Below are 20,355 nucleotides of genomic sequence, written 5' to 3'. Positions count from 1 at the left end.
TTCCCAATGAATCCGGACGATTTGACATGGCCCAAGTGCGTGCCGCAAAAACTGGGAGTAGCAGCGCCGCAAAAAAAGGATCTAGGAGGCCCTGGAAGATGGATGTAATAAAGTCAGACAAGTACTATGGTCTGGTTGCCCTGCAGGGGCAAACACACTAATGAATCACATCATTACAGAATGTATTAAATCACTGACAACCTCCCACTGTGATGGTTTAAAATCTGTATTAACCCGGAAATGGTACAAAGAAAACTCAACCAGAAAATACAAACAGTCACCATTTTCTCACATTTATCCCACTTTATTGACCATATTGTACAAATCCGAGCTCTCAATTGAACGTTTTCTTTTGGCCACCAAGATTGTAGATAACACCTCTTGACATTAGTTTGGATGTTATCACAGCAGCTCCCTCCGATCCCAGATGAGACAATTCATTGTAACAAAATAACAAAACAAAATTATCCACAAAACAAAAAAAAAACTCTTTTGTGATTTACTTCCCCCCCAACATAAGGTATAAAAAGTATTCATTTCCCACTCATCTGCTGACCACAGGGGAAGGCATTCAGTGCTGTGTGCTAAAAGGGGCGTGTGATTGCTGACAGATGAAAGCTCTTATGTCCTTGACAGCCCTCGGTTGTCCAGGTCTTTCACCTGCAAGGTTGAATACAGGAATGTTACAAAACAAAATGAGCGTCTATAAAACAGTTTACAGCCTTATGATGGAACAGAGCAAGAATGCAAGAAGAGACATTTTTTGGGTCAACTTCAAGACGATGAGGAAAAACTAGATCAGGGGTCTTCAACGTTTTCAGGCCAAGGACCCCTTAGTTGAGAGAGAGATGAAGCAGGGACCCCCACAACCTTTTCATAGATTCCATATAGTTTCATTGTTTGACAGCACAATCATCAGTGTATTTTGGATTCATGTCAATTTGTGTTTTCAGATGTTTAACCACTTGAACCTTCAATACTTTATTTAATAAACTTGACATGTCACTCTGTACTTGTTCTGCTCTTTTTTCCCTCTACACCAAACCTCTTTGCCTGAAAATAGCCAATCTACAAGGTCACAATGCCTTGTGACCTTGTAGATCTGCTATTTTTGGCTACAGTTCTCAGAATATGGACGCTAGGGTTCAGGTGGTAATATAAAAATGATTCTATCACACAAAGATTTGGAGTACCCCCTGTAGTAACTCTGAGGACCCCCTAGGGGTCCCGGACCCCCTGTTGAAGACCCTTGAACTAGACCAAGAGGCAGATAAAAAATGGTCTCAAAGTGAAATCTGTTACCTTGTATATCCTAACCAGCCAGTGCTCTGTTGTGTAGGCCTCTTCCAGCACGTCCAGTTCAAAGTCTTTGTTTCCGATCTCAGCGTTTCTCACTCGGTCATAACCAGGTGGGCGCTCTACAGAACAGATGACAACAACATCAAGATTAAAGTTGATCTCAGATGGAATAGTAAACTTGAAATTGGCTGACTGGCTGAACATGTGTGCATGTTGAATAGTTTTTGATTAAATCAGTTATTTTAACCAGTATATCAGAATGTGATATCTGCTACTATTGCACCAATTCCTGGTGCAATGTTTTGTTTTAACGACTCACCAAGTGTACGGCATTAAAACAAAACTGCTTCAAGTTGATTCTGTACCAGATCAAGATATATAAAATATACATTTCTGTCAGTGCCATTAAGGACTATGCCCTTCCTTCTCTAGCAAAAGGAGGCAGCACCAAGGTGTCAATTTTCTAAACTGGCAACATTCTATGAAGGAATATTTGGTCAAATAGTTGGTGATGCATGGTCATCTTTTAGTTCAAATTAATTAATGGGTTATGTATAAATCCTAGACAACTTTATTTTAAATTCATGTCAGGTAGCAGGACCTGCTGTTCCAGTGACTTACTGGCTTCTGTGTAGACCTGTCCGAAGCGGTAATAGCACATCTTGTACATGAGGCAGTTGAGCAGGACGGGGGAGCCCTCACGGTCCACTCTGAACTCCCCGGTGGGGGTGTAGTAGTCGTGTTCCTTGATGTGCTTTCCTGTGTCTGTGCTGCCCCCAATACGCACCATCCAAAGGAATTTATTGATATCTGAAGGAGGCAGACAGATGACTTCATTAAAAACACTTATGTAAAGACACAGATTCAGTATCTGTAGCGCCATTTTATTTTACAACTTTTATTAGACTGGATGTTACAAAGGAAGGCCCGAGACGGGAGAACAACAACACACATGCTGCATTTGAATCCTCAATGTGAAGAGTTACAGTTTGCCAATAGTCTACCACAGGGGTTTAAACGTTTTCAGGCCAAGGACCCCTTAGCTGAGAGAGAGATTAAGCAGGGACCCCCTTTACATATTGTATAAATGTGTTATAAGAGATTTTCATCGATTTCATAGATATATTCTATCCAATCTATTTTGGATTCATGTTAATGTATATTTTCATACATTTAACCACTTAAATCGTCGATATTTTGTAAACTTGACCTTTCACCATGTACTTGGTCTGCTCTTTTTTTTTACCTCTACACCAAACCTATTTGCTCTACAAGCTCTCAATGCCTTGCACTGCGAGGCGTTGAGAGCTTTTAGATCGGCTATGTTTGGCTAAAGTTCTCATCGGAATAGGGATGCGAGGGTTCAAGTTGTTAATTTAAAAGAATTATCCTATCACACAAGGATTTGGCGGCCCCCCTGTAGTAACTCTAAGGACCCCCTGTTGAAGACACCTGGTCTACCGTTACGTCTGACATACCGTCTGAGGAGTAGCCTGTCAGTCCTCCGAAGATGACCAGGACGTAGCTGACGTCCAACTCCCTCATGATCTCATAGGCCCTCTCCTCTGTGGAAGCCATGGCCTACAGAGGGAATGGAGGGAAAACATTGTAGTGCAAAAAGAAAAGCACGGTTACCCTTATTACATCCATCTTGATGTCGACAAGCTCACCTGTCCTACTCTGGAGATGTGCGTGTTGTTCCATGTGTTGTTGTCCACTAGGATAGTTCGATTGGCCATGGCAGTTATCTGATATCCATAATCCCACCATGACATGACTTTGGCATCCTGAAAAAAAGAAAATAGAACATTTTTCACTATGCGACAAGTCGCGGTATAAAAGTATTGGGATTCCCCCCAGTATTAGACCATATTTTGGACAGCAGCAAATGATCAATATACAAACGGATTAAACTGATTATTTGTTGCCCAAAAAGCAGAATACATCATGCTTATGTTGACGAAAGACACCTTTGTATATTGACTGACATTTTTCACACCTCTCCAAACTATTATCCTCAAAACTACAGTAAATACATTCACTAGGATGTGCACTACTACTAGTTTGTCTTTAATTGCAGCCTAATTTATTCCTTCATGAGAAGTTATTGCAATTAAAATAATAATATTCTGAATTTCTGGGGGACTTTAATTAGAGAGGAGAATGTAGTGAGAGAGACAGGAAGCGGAAGGTAGTGCGGGGTTAAGACATGCAACACAGGACTCCGGACGGAATCAAACTGCCGATGTTGAGATGATGTGGTCAGAACACTACCCAGTCCATCTCCAGCAACGTGGCCTCTAAACGGATAACAACAGGATTGTTTTCTAACCTCTGGGGTGTTGTGGCGGAGCCAGTAGTAGGCCTCTCTGAAGTCGTCAAAGATGATCCGGCTGCCGTCACCGCCACGGGCAGACAGCACAATAGAGGGAGAGGAGTAGGCCTCGCTGGTCACCCAGGTAGAGTGGAAGGTGTAAGTAATGAGGAAGAAGGCCATGACCAGAATCATCCCACTGGCAACCTGGTGGAGAAACATCAAGATATGATGAGACTGATATGATGCAAGCTAGCAGATAACACAATAGCACTAAAACAGGGGTCTTCAACAGGGGATCCGGGACCCCTAGGGGGTCCTCAGAGTTACTACAGGTGTTGTGTCCAAATCTTTGTGTGATAGAAACTTTTTTCAATTTTTTTATTATTTTTTATTATTAACCACTTGAACCTAGCATCATAGGGTTTGGTGTAGGGGGGGGGGGGGGGGGGGGGGAGAGCAGACTAAGTACCGAGTGAAAGGTCAAGTTTATTAAGTATTGACGGTTCCAGTGGTTAAATATCTGAAAACCCACATTAAAATGAATCCAAAATATGCTGATGATCGTGCTGTCAAAACAATTAAACTACTGTATATGGAATCTATGAACAGAATGTGGGGGTCCCTGCTTCATCTCTCTCTCAACTAAGGGGTCCTTGGCCTGAAAACGTTGAAGACCACTGCACTATGGTACTATTGTCAAATACAAAATCTATAAATCATTTTGTGTTGACTCACCTAGAACAAACAACGCTTCAAATTTGTTCTAAAGTAATGTATGTGACAAATAAAATGAACACGGTTTCAAATTCTCTCTGATCTGGTCTATAACAACTACACTTTAAATGGAGGCAATTTCTGTACCTAATTGTATAATGTAATAATCTGCTTAATTAATTGGCCAACTGTGTTGTTCAATACAACCCTTCAAAGATGGGACTCTGCTCACCTCATTTTTGATTGGGTAAGTAGCGTCCTGTTGCTTCTTTGTCTTCTTGTCTGGGCGGCTGACATCCAGGTTCTTCATGTAGGTGGTCAGCACCTGGGAGACGCCAATACCCGATAAGATGCACATGACTGGAGCCAGGACCAGCATCAGACGCACCTGAGGAGAGAACAAAGATTGGTTATTGACAGGATTTTATGATGACATACACAAAAAAGCTTCTATAGCAGGGGTCTTCAACGTTTTCAGGCCAAGGACCCCTTAGTTGAGAGAGAGATGAAGCAGGGACCCCCACAACCTTTTCATAGATTCCATATAGTTTCATCGTTTGACAACAATCGTCAGTGTATTTTGCATTCATGTCAATTTGTGTTATCAGATATTTAACCACTTGAACCGTCAATACTTAATAAATTTGACCTTTCACTCCGTACTTAGACTGCTCTTTTTCTCCACTACACCAAACCTCTTTGCTGAAAATAGCCGATCTACAAGCGCAAGGCATTGTGAGCTATTAGATCTGTTATTTTTGGCAAAAGTTCTCAGAATATGGACATTAGGTGATTTTTCAACAGGAGAAAAAAGTTTCTATCACACAAAGATTTGGAGGACCCCTGTAGTAACTCTGAGGACCCCCTGTTGAAGACCCCTGTTCTATAGATTTAATACATATAAGTAATGTGATCTAGCCACGTATTAGGTGACATTTTCTAGTGCCTTGTTCTTGAGGTTGAACCATCCTCAAAAGCAAACAAACTTCTGGATAAGACCATTGTCAAGAAACACACGTGTACTTTGTCTGGGGACAGTTTGCATCCATATATACCAACATACACAATGACAGCTTACAAGTATATTTACTGTATATCAACAACATACCATGACAGCTTGAAAAAATATACTGTATAAAAAAAAACATACCATGACAGCTGAGAAGTACATGCTGGTGACTCCATACATGATAATGAAGATCCTGGCGTCAGACAGGTTATTGAAGCAGTAATACAGACCCACTGTCATAAAATGAGAAGAAACAAATAAAGTTTTTATTATATGATGTTTTTATAAACGTATCAATTTCTCTATATGGGTTCGGCATTTGTGCCAATCAAGTCTAAAAGCATGTGTCCGGTCCACTTACCTGGGAACATGAAAACCAGCAGTTGCAGATCAAAGTAGTAAGAGGACCAGGTGGTGGGCTGGTGCTCAGAGACAGAGGCAATGATGGGGATGTTGTTCTTGGCATAGGATGGGTCCAATAGGGAATAGAAGCGACCAGTCCATGGTGAGATCTTGCCTAAGACAATGCATTTGGGAGTCAACAACCACAAAATCCAGCACCTCAAATTACCCAAGAACCCAGAGGGTTTATTGTAATTCTTATTTGCCTTTCATGGAGTAGCCACATACTGTATTTCGCTGTGTAATTGTCAACAGAACAGAAAAGACAGAATCAATCTAATAATGCTAGCAGGAATTATGCTGGATTATCTGCAAGTAACTGGGTGGCACTAGGGATGGGATGATACGCGATATTATCGTTTGTCGTGATAAAAAACACTCACGATAATCTTGTCGTGGAGATTTAATTTATCGTGATATCGTCCTCCACTAGGATCAATTCACCTTTTATTTGCCGAGCTGCATATCCGGTACCACTTAAACCCTCTATAATTGGTAAAAAGTACTTATAATAATACGTACTAGATACAGTCTTTTTTTCCCACTCTATCAAATCTACAAGCTCACAACGCGTTGGGAGCTTGTAGATCGGCTATTTTTTGGCAAATGTCACGCCCCAGGATAATGGATTTTGATTATCGCGATAATATCGTAAATCGCGATTTCTTTTGTCACAATAATCGTGATATGAAATGTTCATATTGTTCCATCCCTAGGTGGCACACACAATGTTCCTACTGGGGTTGACACAGGGGCTTCTTACCAGTCAACATGAGAACAGTTCCCCCAGAGAGTATCACGAAGCCCACCAGGGAGATGACGCTCTTAAACAGGACCTCAAACTGCTGGGCGTTGAGCTTGCTGCGCAGGTAGTCCACAAAGGCATGGATCTGACACAGGCCGAACACGCCGAAGGCAGCCATGTGTTCTGACGACTGCACTGGCTGGAAGTGTGACAAGAAGGGACAGGGTGAGCAAGGTTGTACATCACAGAACAAAGCTGAACCCCAATGACTCATTTAAGCCCAAATTCATATTTTTCGCATAACAGTGTTACATGCTGAAAATAGCCGACCTACAAGTTCACGTTGCAGAGGCCGCGTGTTGTGAGCTTGTAGGTAAGAGGGAATAGTGGGAGTAAATATGTGAGAGGAAAAAACGGCAGAGAGGAGATGAGTTCTGGGATGAGATTAAGGATCAACATAACTAATTAGAGGTCTTAATTTCTTTATCAAGGATAACAGCTTTTTTTTTTTACCTGGAACCCGACGAAAGAGATCTGCATGGAGAGGATGGTTCCCAGGCAGTACACAGTGCAGTACGCAACGTAGATGCGGTGAGAGAACCGGCCTGTGAGCATCAGGACCAACACATGGAGGGGGATGAGGTTTATCAGGAACACATAGCCACCCCAGGAGGACACCTGTGAACGCACACATACACACCTCCCATTAAGTGTGATTGAAGTCCAGATTTTGTAAAAAGAAAACAGCTCTATGACATTGGTTCTCTTGCGTTTCCATGTAGATAGAGACTGACCATGTAGAAGTAGGCCAGGGCACAGATGGATGACCAGTACACTGAACCCGTCTTGACAGACTTGATCCACATGTAGTAGGTCAACAACATGCAAAAGATGGCAATGCCTAGGGGTAAGAGCAAAGCAGAGTGAAAATAAGTAATTAATTTATCATGGCTAACACTGTATTTATCTCCCATTAGAAAAAGATAATATGCATAAGGGCTGTACCTTCATTGTCATAAGAACCAGCAACTGAACGGGAAATGTAACCAGGTACGATTGCTATCATGGCAGCAGCTAGAAGTCCGGCACCTGCATCCTGAGTATAGACAAGTCCGGGGGAGTGCCAGAACAAAGTTAAGATGATGCACAGCATGTCAGTCATTCAAAGCCAGCAATGCCAAGACAGTTCCTTTGGCTTGTCTATTATCTAAACAGTACCTTCAGTTCTTTGGTGAAGTGGTATGTGACTATGGCAGTGAAGGAGGAGAAGAGGGGAGCCAGGAAAACACAGACATTGCGGATGTCAATTGTGATGTGGAAAAAGTGTAGTACGTGGTAAAGGGCAGCGGAGGTAACCATCAGACCTGTTGAGGTAGACACAAGACAAGATGTAAGCTTGCCATTGTCATCATGGTCCAAATGCTAACCGCACACTTGATGGACATCGCACATCCTAACTACATGCTACTCCTTTGTACCACAGTAAAATAGTAAATGATCATGAATAAAACAGAAGAAATAAAGAAAAAAAGCAACCAGACCAAAGTAACTGTTATTGTAAGTGCTCATTGAGCATTTGTACCTGGGTAGATGGTGCCACCAATGATTCTGCCCAGAGGATACCATGCCCTGTCATCAAACCAGTTGTGGAACTTGTAGAAGCCCTCCTCCGTTAGGAAGCGGGTGGTACGGTAGTTGAAATATCTGAGGATACAGTATGTATATGTAAAGCACTACGTGGAAAAAGAATAAGATAAAAAATACTTAACTAAGTATGTAATTACATATTCTTCAATGAAATGAAAAGACTTACGGATCAAACTCATGGATGACGCTTTCAAACCTCAATACAGAGAACAATCTGGTGGAAAAGGCTAGAAAAGGGGAAAAGAAAAGCATATATAAACAAGATTTAGATTTATACACTGGTCAATCGTGTAGGTATGGCATGCAGGTTATAACCTAAATTTGGTCTAGCGCAGTGGTTCTCAAAATCAGTTTAACCCCTTTAACATAAAGTCGCAGAGCTTGTAGACCTGGCTGCTACATGTTAATTCATGAAAAAAGTGTAGTTAGGTGCTTCAGGTGTGGAGGGAGGACTCACAGAGGACAGCTGCCATAGACAGAATGAGCAGCTTCAGCAGTGTGTCCTGTTTCTCATAGGACAAACGCAGGAACCCCAACTTAGTCATCCTGACAATGTTAGGGACAGCTATCCACACACTACCTAATGGAAGAACACAATAAACACATTAAAATCCTCGGCCAGTGCTGAATTTGAGTCTAATAATAACACATTCATGACAAAATGTAGTTAATGTTTGATAAGAAATGTGATTCGCCTCAGATGGAGAAGGTAAACTTTAGGTCAAGTCCAACCAGATAAGGCCACGCACATTATTGTGGCGTTAGGGAACCAACCCGGAAGTGTCTCGTCTAGACTAATGTCTAGAACCATTAGTGTGCAATAATTACACACTTTCTCACATTTATGACATTATGATGATTCAAACTTTAAAGGATAACCTTATTACGTTAGATAATGTAGAAACTAGGAAGTTGGATAACCTTGCAAGAATCACTAAAAGAGCAATGAAAATATCCTCAGTGACGTTATAGGCTTGTACACCTGACATGTGCATTAAATATGAATGCAACATTTGCACCAAACGATTGTGCTTGCAATCGTTTTAGTGCTTTAATGAGGCTTTAGTGATGCGAGTTGTCTGGTTCCATTCAATGTTACCGTTAGCTACTAGCTACTAGCTATAGCTGTAATGAATGGAGGCCTCAGCCCCTTCCCTGTGTTCTTTTTACGAACCCCAACAACTCATTGAACCCCACAAACACAGAGACATAAGTTAAAAGCATTGATGATTTACCCCGCTTCAACGCACAGATATGAGAGCAGTTTATGATCAGTAACACTCACCCACTCCGCTCTCCTGTCTCTCACCACTTTCCACACTCACACAACCCTGGGCGTACACTAGCCCCGCCCCAACCAGCCTATGGCGAGCGCCGATTGGCTATTTGCTGTTGAACCGTGACGTTGCACAGCCGTGATTGGTTCCTCAGCTGATCACTCAAGTCGTGTTCCAAACATGCGGAGGGAGATTCCCTTTGGCGCTGTGGTGTGACGTGTCCTTATGGACTCGTAGTCAAGTCATCACGACGCCCTCTGGTGGCTCAAGTGAGAGTGGTTATTACTGTTCACCTGGGATGTTTGTTATCAAACCTTTTCATGTCAAGGACCCTACCCGACACTGATTAGGCCGCGGACCTATGCCGCGGACCCCCCCCCCAAGATTTTACGGCTCTATAGCAGTGATCTCAACCTTTTAATTTCAAGGACCCCCAGTTTGACACGCATTGGCCTATGGAACCCCGTTAAATGTTATTTCTTTCTCTGAGATCCTAATTTAGTCACTTATATTGTACAATCAATGGATTCGTACACTCAGATAACCCATATTGGTCCATTTGGTTCCTAACTATCATTTAGCTGGGGAGTCGGGGACCCACTGAAACTTCCTCAAGGACACCTGGGGGTCCCTGGAGGCCTGGACCCCACTTTGAGAAACCAATGATATGAACTTGACTAAATTAAAAACAGTGGTGGAAAAAGTACTCAACCTCAGTACTTGATGCTCCTATATAGATATTCCTGGACACTCAACTACGAGCGAAAGTTGCTGTCAAATTTGTGCCTGAGATTAAAACACTTTGAGAACTACTGCAATGTAGGCCTATCCTACGTTGAATTAAACAATGCAGGAATTCAGTTTTATTGATAAACTATTGCGTAATAATGCAGATTGTTGCTTTTGATTTGTTTCAGTACCATTAAAGCCATATGGGCTACAAATGCATTTTCCGTCCATTGCATGTGTCCATCCATTCTTCTCGTTGATTTGATTATTGAAATTACACAAGTTGAGAATGTTGAATACTGACCAATTTTTATTGAAATTAGACGTATTACTTTTACAAAACCTCACTCACAAATATCAGTCTGCACAAACACTATGCATTTCTTACATTAATTACATACCGTTTGAAAAACATGGCCCCTTCCCATGACCATGAGCTAACTGAGTGTAGCAGAAAGGTTGGTGATCGTTATGTGGGAATCTGGTTGAACATTCAGAGCATAATTTCATTATATACAGCACAAACAAGAGGCCCATGGTCTGTATATGTTTCTGTATCTGGGGGGAATTAAAATGAGTACTTAAGGTATGCATATTACTTGAAAAGTATGCATAAATTGACATCTTTTTTTATACTGTACAGCTCAGTGTGAATCAACACAACGTAGATGAAGCAGTTTGGCAGTGTCATTTGACCCAGCAGCAGTCTGTAGCTTCACCTACCTAATACACACCAAATAAACAGATTAGCCTTTCCCTTCACCTGTTTCTCCCAATTTTCTTGTTAGAAATACCAAACTGTTCTATACAGAGTGGAGTCAAAAGGTTTTCTCTTTTTCTTTTTTTTCTCAGTTAATATCAGGCACCTCTTTTCTTATCATATACAAAAGGTGATTCAAATATTTGGATTCCGTTAGCAAGGTTACCTTAACTTTTTATGGTACGTTTATCAGTTACTTTGCTGACATGTAAAGTTCCACTAAAAACAAAGCACTTACTAGAATTTTAAAAAGCCTCCCTTTTTTTTTACTGCACCAGATCCTTTCTGGAACTTTGACAGAAGGAATCACATGGGTGCTGTGATGTGACAGAGAAACAGATCTTCATCTGCAAGAAAGCATTCACTTTAAGGAAGGTCACTTGCTACATAAAAAAAGCAAATGTAACGAGACAAAATCTGTGCTTTGCTTCTGAATGCAAACAAGCCCCTACTACAGCATATAATGTAACCTTTGTAGTTACATCAGCATGGACAAGACTTCTTGTACTGTGCTTGATTAGAGTGACACTCAAATGGCACATCATACATAAAAATACAACTGAAGAACATTTTAAACAAAACAAAAACATAGCATACGTGTGTTTAGTGTGAGGCACAGGACAGTCAATCACAAACTTCATTCACATTAAAAAATATAGCTGAAGAAAGGATGCTCCAAATGAATAACCAAAGGGCCAAAGATTAGTTTAAATGTGTAAACCCTTCTCCTTAACCAAAAGACAAGCGTCATCTTCTGTACGATAAATCTGCTTCCTTTTTTTCCTCCCTCCATCGTGTGAAGCAGCTTCTTAAGTTGCTTCCCTGTCTCCTCCTGGTGTGCAGAAGGAGAGGGACGTCACTGGCTGGGCAGGGGTCTCTGACGGGTGGGGGACGCGTGGGGCGACGGTAGCTTCTCCGTAGAAGCTGATGAGGTCATGGAGGACTGCAGGTGAACAGTCTTGTGGAACAGTTTGTTGCTGATCAGCACCACCAAGGAAAACAGACGCAGCTGGAAATGACTGAAATACGGGAACACCCCATTATGACCAGTGACCGATGACAAAATATATATATACACATATCATATACAATGATTATACATATACTGTTAATATATAAACACATATACTCACTACAGCTTTGTTGGGGTCTTGGCCTCATTAGCGCTAATGATGAAGAGAGGGAATAGGATAGAGAACAAGCAGCCACTGAAAAAAAAACAAACATTAAGGACAGAAATAATGGCTGTTAATTTAATATAATTATTTGGATGTACCTCAGTTGGAATGTTTTTGATCTCATACCTGATAATATATGAGGATGGGAGGGCTGTCAATAGAGCCATGGGCAAACCAAAGCCAAAATAGTAGGGCCAGTTCCTCTCTATGTTGGACAGCCTCTGGTGCATCTCGATGCCTGTAAGATGTGCAAGGCAAATGCAGATTTATGACATGCTCTTTGAGTGACACAAAGGGACAGGGTATTTTGTGTGGAAGTGAAAGGAACATCTTACCATGGTTGAACCAGCGATACTCAAAGCAGTATAGGGAGTAGAGCAGAGACATGTGGAGGAGGCTAACCATCTGTCCAATGGCATCAATGGGGAAGAGGCTAACAATCATACCCTGCAGCACCACAACAATTTGTATATATTATTTATTTGTACTGTTTTCAGATTTGCATGTTTTTTTGTGTGTGAGCAATTCTTCAAGAAAATAATCCCTCTATGTGCAAGTGTACTGATTGTGATAAGAGCATTTTGTTAACTGAATCAATGATACAATGTGTGGTAGATAAGGCAGTACCTGAATGAGGAAGAGAGCTTGAAGTAGTAGATTAAAGAGCATATCTGCAATGATCTTGCTGACACTCGGGAAGGGCTGGGCCTTACGGCCAGACACCTCAAAGGCCAGGTCAGCTATATCCTAAGATGAGAGAAAAAACACACAATACCAACACTGCGATTTAAAATGCATTGTGGGTTGTCAAATAAAACTAATGTTTTGATTTCATGGATTATCATTATCAAAAGGGCAGCATTAGGGCTGTCACGATTATTACATTTTTCATGACGATTAATTGTCACTCAAATAATTGGATTAACGATTTAATTGTGTTTTTGTCGTTGACAATAACATTTCTGTTTGGCTTTTAGGCTTAAAGTTGCACATGGTAGATATGACACATAACCTAAATATACAAAGACATTACTGGCATATTTGACAACTTTATACTTAAAAAGAACATTGATAGTGGAAATAGCCGATCTACAAACTGTTGTAGATCTGCCATTTCCACTATTTTTGACTTTTAAAAAAATATATGAAGATTTTTCAACATGGAAACGATTTTGACGATTATGAAAAATAATCACGTCAAATAATTATGATTAGACGATTATGTAATAATTGTGACAGCCCTAGGCAGCATAAACCAGGAAGCTGACCTGGAACCAGATGGCATTGACTATCTTGCTGAGAACAAACAGAGGCAACACCCAGAGAGCGCTGAACACTGAGGTGAGGATGAACTCCAACCAGGACCACACGCTGCCATGGAGGGACGGGTCACCTGGAAGAAACAACATGACACATGATAAACATCACTGAAGTCACGCTGTCATGGTCATGTAAATCAGTGGGTCTCAACCTTTTCAGGCCCAAAATAATCATATTTTAAATGGGGACCCCCCCCCCATCCAGACAAACACTAAGAGTTGAGTCATTACATTGCGAGGCATTGTGAGCATGTAGATCGGCTATTTTCACAATTTCTGCCTCTAATATTTGACAATTTGGCCAATGTTTAATTGTCATTTTAGAGGTATTAAAAAGTCCTTAACTTGTCACTTCAGAAATGTGCTGATACCCTCTATACACTTAAACTTTATGTTGGATTGTTTACTGTTGAGAGAAAAAAAACAGTGTTGCACATTAAGTTAATCATCTGGGGACCCCCAAAATAATTTGGGGACCCACCTGGGGGTCCCGACCCACAGGTTGAGAACCACTGATGTAAATAATACACCCCTGAGATTTGTACATACCAATGATTCGTGCCGTGAGAGTCTGCAGCAGTGGAATAAACACCCGATAGAAGAGAAACAGACTGAGCTGAGGAGAAAAATCATCAAATGCTACATTAGTTACTCTTCATTCAACTGTTAATGGAAAAAATAAATCCATAAGCTAGTTGATTTTCCAATTTTCGTTATATATTTAGATGCAGTTTTTTCCCCCACGATTCTAATTCACAAAAGGCCAAGTGAATGCGCTAATTATATAAAACAATGTGGCAATTAAAAACCAATATGTTCCCCAAAACATCTGTGAATGATGTTTTTATATTGTGAATGCTATTTTATCACACGCAGCACTTTGTAATAAGTGTACAACGCTTAAACATATCCATACATTGTACACATGCACCCACCTACTCACAAAAAACAATAATGTATATACAAAGTACATAAATGTGATGTAAAAGGCAGTATAGCTTACCCAGAACACTCCTCCATTCCACGCACAGCACTGAAAAATCCTACTGGCTAATTTGGGTTCACTGAGAAAGAAGAGCACAACCCATAATGAACATCACCATTGCATATCATACAAGTCTGCAGGAAAAAACACACAAAGTTACTAAAGTTTAAAGTCCAATTCTGAACTACAGAGTACGACGGTGTTGTTTGCTGACAAGAACAGTTCTTGTTGGGCTAGAGACAGTGTCGTGCCAGTATAAACTAAGCATAACTCTTGTGTAAGGAGCTAAGGACAGAGTGAGAGAGCACAAGTGGTCAATGCAGCTCGTTCTAGTGCCTAACGGTCTTGAAAGTCCTTAAATTGTCTCTTTAGAAATGTGCAGATACCATGTATAAATTTATACTGTGTGTTGGTTTGTTTACCATTGAGTGAGAAAAAAAATTACATTAAACTAGACCCCACAAAATAATTTGGGGACCCCAATTGTTTGAGAACCATTGGACAAACATACTTGTCAGGTCTGCGTTCCTCGCTCTGTGCACGTCTCTGTGCCAGGGCTCCACTGACCCTTCTCCTCCGCTGCTCTTCCCTTTTTTGCTGGATGCGGGCATCCAGCTTAGAGATTGTTCCAATCCCCAAAATGGAGTCCTTGATCCCCTAAAGAGCAGGGGGAAAAAAAGATAAGATTTCAGTGCTCATTCATGCGTTACATGGAAATATAATATTTATATCTTGTCCATTTTTGAAAGTTTCAAAATAAGAGCTTCAGATGTACACTTGTAATGTTTGCGTGGTAGATCAGTAAAAGAATAACTACTAAATTCTAAAGCAGAACAAAGGTATTGGGTTAGGGTCAGCAAATCACTTAATTGCACCAAAATAGTTTCTGTGAAGTAAATTTGTTCTTATTGACCTTGATGAATTCAATACATGGGGATACAAGTGCTCAGTATATCCTGTATAGCTGCACCTCTTTGCAAACTGTTAAATTAAGTATTCAATCGATTGGTGATGATTTTACAGATCAGTATGTACATGAAGAGATGAGCCTTATGACTGTTACTGTAAATTGGCCAATGTTTTGCGTGGCCTAAATAGTTATGGTTAACTAACAAATTGCATCACAACAACAATGTTGGTAAGAGATTCACTCTAAAAATATATGTTTTACAAGCATACAGTATATTATCAACCAGGGCAGGAATTTCCACGAAGGCCATGGCCACCGTTGCCCCTCAGTTTGGCCGTGTGCCCCTCAAAAAATGTCATACCCTGAGGCCACAGTGGCCTTAAAGCCCCTGCTGACTGTACCACTTTCTCCTCTGTCTCTTTGTCAATATGTAGACAACAGAGAGACATCAGTGTTTCTTTCTTGTCATGTAGACAGCGTCTTTTGTTGAGATTCTGAAATCTTAACTCCCCTGAGTCCCCATCTTTAAACCATGGGGACTCGGGCTGAGCATGAATCAGATTGTAAATACCATCATTTATCTATTTCACTGCAGATTAGGTTATCATCCCTAACCCTAGATGGCCTCCCTGCCCTGGCATTTGGCCTTTGTGCCCTCAAAAAATCACACTTGTGTGAACTGAGCGGTGGAGGCTGCGCGTGTGTGTGTGTGTGTGTGTGTGTGTGTGTGTGTGTGTGTGTGTGTGTGTGTGTGTGTGTGTGGGCGTGAATGTGAGTGTGAATGTGAATGTGTGTGAGTGTGCCTGGCCTCAGTGGCCTGAACAACAGCGCCCCTCCCTTAACATGTGTGGTCAAAAAAGGTACTTCAGGCTACAGACAGACAGACAGACACGGATACACACACGGCCACGCTATGGAGACGGTGTGACCACCGCTCAAAAATGGACAACACCAAAGGCCAAGTGGCCTTGCCCCTAAAATGACAAAATGCCAAGCCTGTTATCAACTATACATTAACGGTCTTGTCTCTACAAGGAAAAGAAAGCGAAAGTCATTAAGAGAATGTGAACTTTACTTAGGCTATTGTTGAGGATCTACTGTATGCATGTAAAATGTTGTTTTCCTGTCTCAGCAAATCTCTTACGTAGTTATAAGCAAGCAAACACTGTTCTTATGAAGCAGTGTTGTTGTTCATAGAACAAAACATAACACGTTACGGCAATCTGACACATTAATTCCCACCCCAATGAGGCTCAACATGCCTTATAAGAGAGTATTGAGTAAATACTTGTACATGTATACAACCTGTTTAACACTAGGCATTGGCAACAAATTATTACAAATAAATACATAAGATACATAAGCAAAGACACAATCGTGCCAGAGAACATATCAATGGCCCTGCCCATCTATTACAGTCGAAGAGTGTTGTGTGTCACTATAGCCCATTTTCCACTGGCCCAACACCACACCACTCCACACCACACCGCCCACTTGTGCCAGGTTTTCCACTACAAGGACCGGGGTAGAGTGGTGTGAAAGTGGTACTAAACGTGGTACTAAAAAGTATCCAATCTAGAGTAGGTCTGAGCTAGGCCAAACGGGGCCAAACACTTCATGATGACTGATCACTCACTGACTTTTAATTTAGACCACCGGGATATATTGTAATACATGATAATAGATTCTATTGTGTTATAACCACTATTATAATCTATTATAGTGTATTATAATTATCATAGTAATACATTAATACTTTATAGTGTATTATAATTATCATAGTAATACATTATAGTGTATTATAATTTAGGATAGTTGTAATACAAATTTATATTGTATTATAATCACAGTTAAAAGGGTCAATTTGTTTCTTACCGATAGGGATACTTTTGTGTAATGGAAAATGTAGATATTTTTATGTGGTGCGGTGTGGTGTGGTGTAGTGTGGTGTGGTGTGGTACTAAAGCTGCAGTCGAAAAGGGGCTTATTAGTTGTGTGGCATTATTTTGTGCTTTAACTATTGAAAAATAGCAGATATACAAGCTCACAGCGCGGCACCGAGTGCTGCGCTGCGAGATTGTGGATCTACCATTTTTGAAAAATCATGAAAAATTGGGCAATTCTTTGAATATTTCATGTTTTTTTTGGAAAAACCTATATTTCTATGTCAGTGGTGCTCTAACCTTTTCATGTGAAGGGACCCCCAAAATGATATGTATTTGGCCACGAACCCCATCTCAAAATTTGAGTTACAAATGTTAGCTTAAAAAAAAAAGATATATTCAAAGATTTGCACACATTTTCACGACTTTTCAAAAATAGCAGATCTACAAGCTCGCAGCGCGGCACTCCGCGCTTTGAGCTTGTATATCTGCTATTTTTCAATAGCTAAAGTATAACATAATTAAGTCAGTCCCACTTAATTCCCCCCTTGTGATGTGTGTGAGGTGAGGACAGGGTTCGCTTGCTGACCGTCGCAACATTGCGGAGGAAGGCCCTGACGCTGTCTGTCATCTCTGGGCCAGCAGCAGATCCATCAACTGCAGAAGGAGGGGGAGCTGGTGACCTGCTGGTCAGTTCTCATGGCAGAGAGGCGCTCACTCAGTAACCTGTCCCCACAAAGCACAAAAAGCAACAGCAGACACTTCACGTTATCAGCTTGAAAACCACCTATTGTCAGGCAGCAAGCAATACCATTTTACCACCTAGCCGCAAATTGCAACACTAGATTTTTTTTTTTTTAAATCTGATGAATCTAGGGATGCAATACCTCCCATAGGCAGCCAATGCATCAAACCTTCTTTTTTTCTCCTTTTGCTATCTGATTGTAAACAACGTCAAACTCACCAATATTGCGGCTTATGGAAAAGTCTATGGGAAAAGTCCACCATAGACATGTTATGAGCTACTTTATGTCACGAAATTCAGTTCAGGACAGATGATTATTTTTTCTAAGAATTGGAGTTTGGAAGCGCTCGTGGGAAGTCACTCAACGGTGTCCTGTGTGTGTACCACCTGGTTCTAAATGTCATATAATGCAAGACCGCAGGACGTTGCGGAATTTTCTGAAACAAACATTTTGCAGATAGAAAGAGCATAATTCAAGCTTTCCATAGACCCGCAATATTGGTGAGTGTGACGTTGTTTAATACAATCAGATAAAAAAAGAAAAAAAGAAAAGAAAAAGAAAAAAAAACGTTTTGATACATTGACTCCCTATTGCAACCCTAGATTCACCAGATTTTTAAAAAATAATCTAGTGTTGCAATTTGCGGCTAATTACCACCGTGCCACAAAGTATAAAGACAAAATAAAATGTAAGGAAATCATGCACAGTTCTATTTCACTTTAACTCCTCCAGTCAAAATACAGTTGTTGTTGTCATCAGAGCACAAATTCTGAGCTCCAGAGTCTTTTAAATAGAACAATGATTGAGTAGGCTCAAGTAAAAGAACTCATATGTTGTAGTGCTCAGCTCTGAAAGAGAAAATAAAATGTTACCCTTTAGTTGAGGACATCCAAGAATGCAATTGGCATTCTAGTTTCTAGTATTGGTTATTCATCCAGACATACATACATATGTATCACATTACTAACATTGTGCCTTAGAACAATATACCAGTATGGTTTACTTGTTGGTCATATAGAATGTCCTTCTTGACCAGACAGCTGACCAGCATCTTATTTCACAAGTGCAATATTCAGTAGCCATTTTGTGCTGATTCACCACTGCTGCTGTAATATGAAAATAAATCCCAGAAAACATCATAATTTAATGAAACTGTAAATGCTGAACTGTTTGACTGTTCCATTAAACACCTTGTGAAATACCTCTCGTGAGGAGTCTTCAGTGTCTGACACACGAAGATCACTTTTGACAGCTTTCATATCCTCTTATAACCTAGCCTCGGGAATGTGCTGTCGGTTCTGTGTTTTAAATTCAAGACTAATTCCAAAAAAACACTACAGGGAATACACTGAAAACACTATGCAAAGCCAATCAAATACATAAATGATCTACAAAGAAGACAAAGACAAATATCTGAGGTGGTGTTTACTGAATGGCATAGGATAGATGTATTAATACCAGAATGATCATGTCACAAACAATGGTGCGAAACAATGGTGTGATAAAAGATTGTCCTGACATAATGTGAACTGGTAGGGCCTGGGCTGCCCAGATACTTATCTCTACATGACAGTGTGATAGAGGCTGGCACCGCCAGGCTAGGGATAAGGGGAAAATAGTGTGAATACATGCAGTCCACAGCACACTCTCAGTCAGAACAGTGTCTGTCATCAATACCGGACTTCCATCAACAGACAGCATGACTTGTTGTGCTTGGTTTTCAACCAGGCCCTTGATGGGGTTCCAGGTGGTCCCCAGTTAAATGATGGAGAGTTGGTAACCAAATGGACCCTTATAGATCTTTAACTCTTGAGAGTGTAAAAAGAAACCAAAATCATTTGCTCTCAAGACACCAAATTATGTATAGAGTTAAATTATTGTTAAACATCTGCATGACTTAATTTACAAGAAGCCTAGACACAATTAGAGAATGTAGAAGAATTGTTATTTTGGTCAACGTTTGCCTGTCATCAATCCAGAGTCCAACATCAACACAGCATGGAATTGTGGACAACATCTTATCCACGACAACAAAATATGATTACGTTTTGGGTCTGAGAGGCTAAATCTCATCAAACGTTGGTCCGTGGGAAGGTGGCTCAAATGCCGAATAAATAATGGATCCTTGACTTTACATGAAAAAGGTTGAAAACCACTGCTTTAGTGTCTGGTTAGCGTCTGTGTTGCTAAGTTAGCTGGGCGACCAACTTTGGTGTTTTTTCCACGAAAAGACAACATGTTACCACACAAGGAAAGTCAGAGACAAGGAAGCAATGTAAGTATTGACTGCTGCTTACCTCATGCGATAAGAACAGTGTTGTTATTAACTTCGCCAAGTCGTTCTTTTTTCTATCACAACAACAAAACCAAACAAACGCTACAAGACAGGCCCGTGGAGAACATATTGCGCAAGCTCGAGAAACCGCTAAGGATCA

The 20,355-nt window shown here is 40.7% G+C and overlaps 2 protein-coding genes across 3 annotated transcripts in view; both read right to left on the bottom strand.

Annotated features, from left to right (window-relative positions):
- Nucleotides 1–210: 210 nt before the first annotated feature.
- Nucleotides 211–9,475, bottom strand: stt3a (STT3 oligosaccharyltransferase complex catalytic subunit A). Its single transcript, XM_080749193.1, has 18 exons — nucleotides 9,419–9,475; nucleotides 8,591–8,713; nucleotides 8,300–8,360; nucleotides 8,069–8,190; nucleotides 7,705–7,850; nucleotides 7,492–7,582; nucleotides 7,281–7,387; nucleotides 7,000–7,164; nucleotides 6,505–6,685; nucleotides 5,701–5,856; nucleotides 5,481–5,572; nucleotides 4,563–4,718; nucleotides 3,632–3,820; nucleotides 2,970–3,086; nucleotides 2,778–2,880; nucleotides 1,921–2,109; nucleotides 1,303–1,418; nucleotides 211–660 (listed from the first exon to the last, which is right to left on the bottom strand). The coding sequence occupies exons 2-18, from the start codon at nucleotides 8,676–8,678 to the stop codon at nucleotides 622–624; spliced, it is 2,118 nt and encodes a 705-aa protein (XP_080605319.1). The 5' UTR covers nucleotides 8,679–8,713; nucleotides 9,419–9,475; the 3' UTR covers nucleotides 211–621.
- Nucleotides 9,476–10,431: 956 nt separating this feature from the next.
- ei24 (EI24 autophagy associated transmembrane protein) overlaps nucleotides 10,432–20,355 on the bottom strand; it is an 11,031-nt gene continuing 1,107 nt past the window's right edge. The window contains exons 1-13 of one of the 2 annotated variants that reach the window (XM_080749852.1): nucleotides 20,218–20,355; nucleotides 19,123–19,518; nucleotides 18,924–19,026; nucleotides 17,764–17,900; nucleotides 14,893–15,038; nucleotides 14,400–14,460; nucleotides 13,946–14,012; nucleotides 13,346–13,470; nucleotides 12,705–12,824; nucleotides 12,413–12,524; nucleotides 12,204–12,315; nucleotides 12,033–12,107; nucleotides 10,432–11,918 (exon numbers count right to left, since the gene is read on the bottom strand). The exon at nucleotides 20,218–20,355 is cut by the window's right edge and continues 1,107 nt beyond it. In XM_080749852.1, coding sequence (XP_080605978.1) covers nucleotides 11,756–11,918; nucleotides 12,033–12,107; nucleotides 12,204–12,315; nucleotides 12,413–12,524; nucleotides 12,705–12,824; nucleotides 13,346–13,470; nucleotides 13,946–14,012; nucleotides 14,400–14,460; nucleotides 14,893–15,038; nucleotides 17,764–17,805 — 1,023 coding nt within the window. In that variant the 5' untranslated portion in view covers nucleotides 17,806–17,900; nucleotides 18,924–19,026; nucleotides 19,123–19,518; nucleotides 20,218–20,355 and the 3' untranslated portion in view covers nucleotides 10,432–11,755. The remainder of the gene's footprint in view (nucleotides 11,919–12,032; nucleotides 12,108–12,203; nucleotides 12,316–12,412; nucleotides 12,525–12,704; nucleotides 12,825–13,345; nucleotides 13,471–13,945; nucleotides 14,013–14,399; nucleotides 14,461–14,892; nucleotides 15,039–17,763; nucleotides 17,901–18,923; nucleotides 19,027–19,122; nucleotides 19,519–20,217) is intronic. The other variant, XM_080749851.1, reaches the window with a different exon arrangement.

Source organism: Nannobrachium achirus, assembly GCF_963921795.1.
Source record: "Nannobrachium achirus genome assembly, chromosome: 19".
Classification (NCBI taxonomy): Eukaryota; Metazoa; Chordata; class Actinopteri; order Myctophiformes; family Myctophidae; genus Nannobrachium; species Nannobrachium achirus.
This window is presented reverse-complemented; position numbering and strand designations above follow the sequence as displayed.

Bases quoted from the DNA above. Each gene is read 5' to 3' on its own strand.
- stt3a (XM_080749193.1), bottom strand. From the start codon at position 8,678: ATGACTAAGTTGGGGTTCCTGCGTTTGTCCTATGAGAAACAGGACACA. The intron at 7,583-7,704 runs GTACTGTTTAGA...GTCTATACTCAG, and splicing joins ACTTCACCAAAGAACTGAAG to GATGCAGGTGCCGGACTTCT. The intron at 661-1,302 runs GTAACAGATTTC...TCAACCTTGCAG, and splicing joins GGCTGGTTAGGATATACAAG to GTGAAAGACCTGGACAACCG.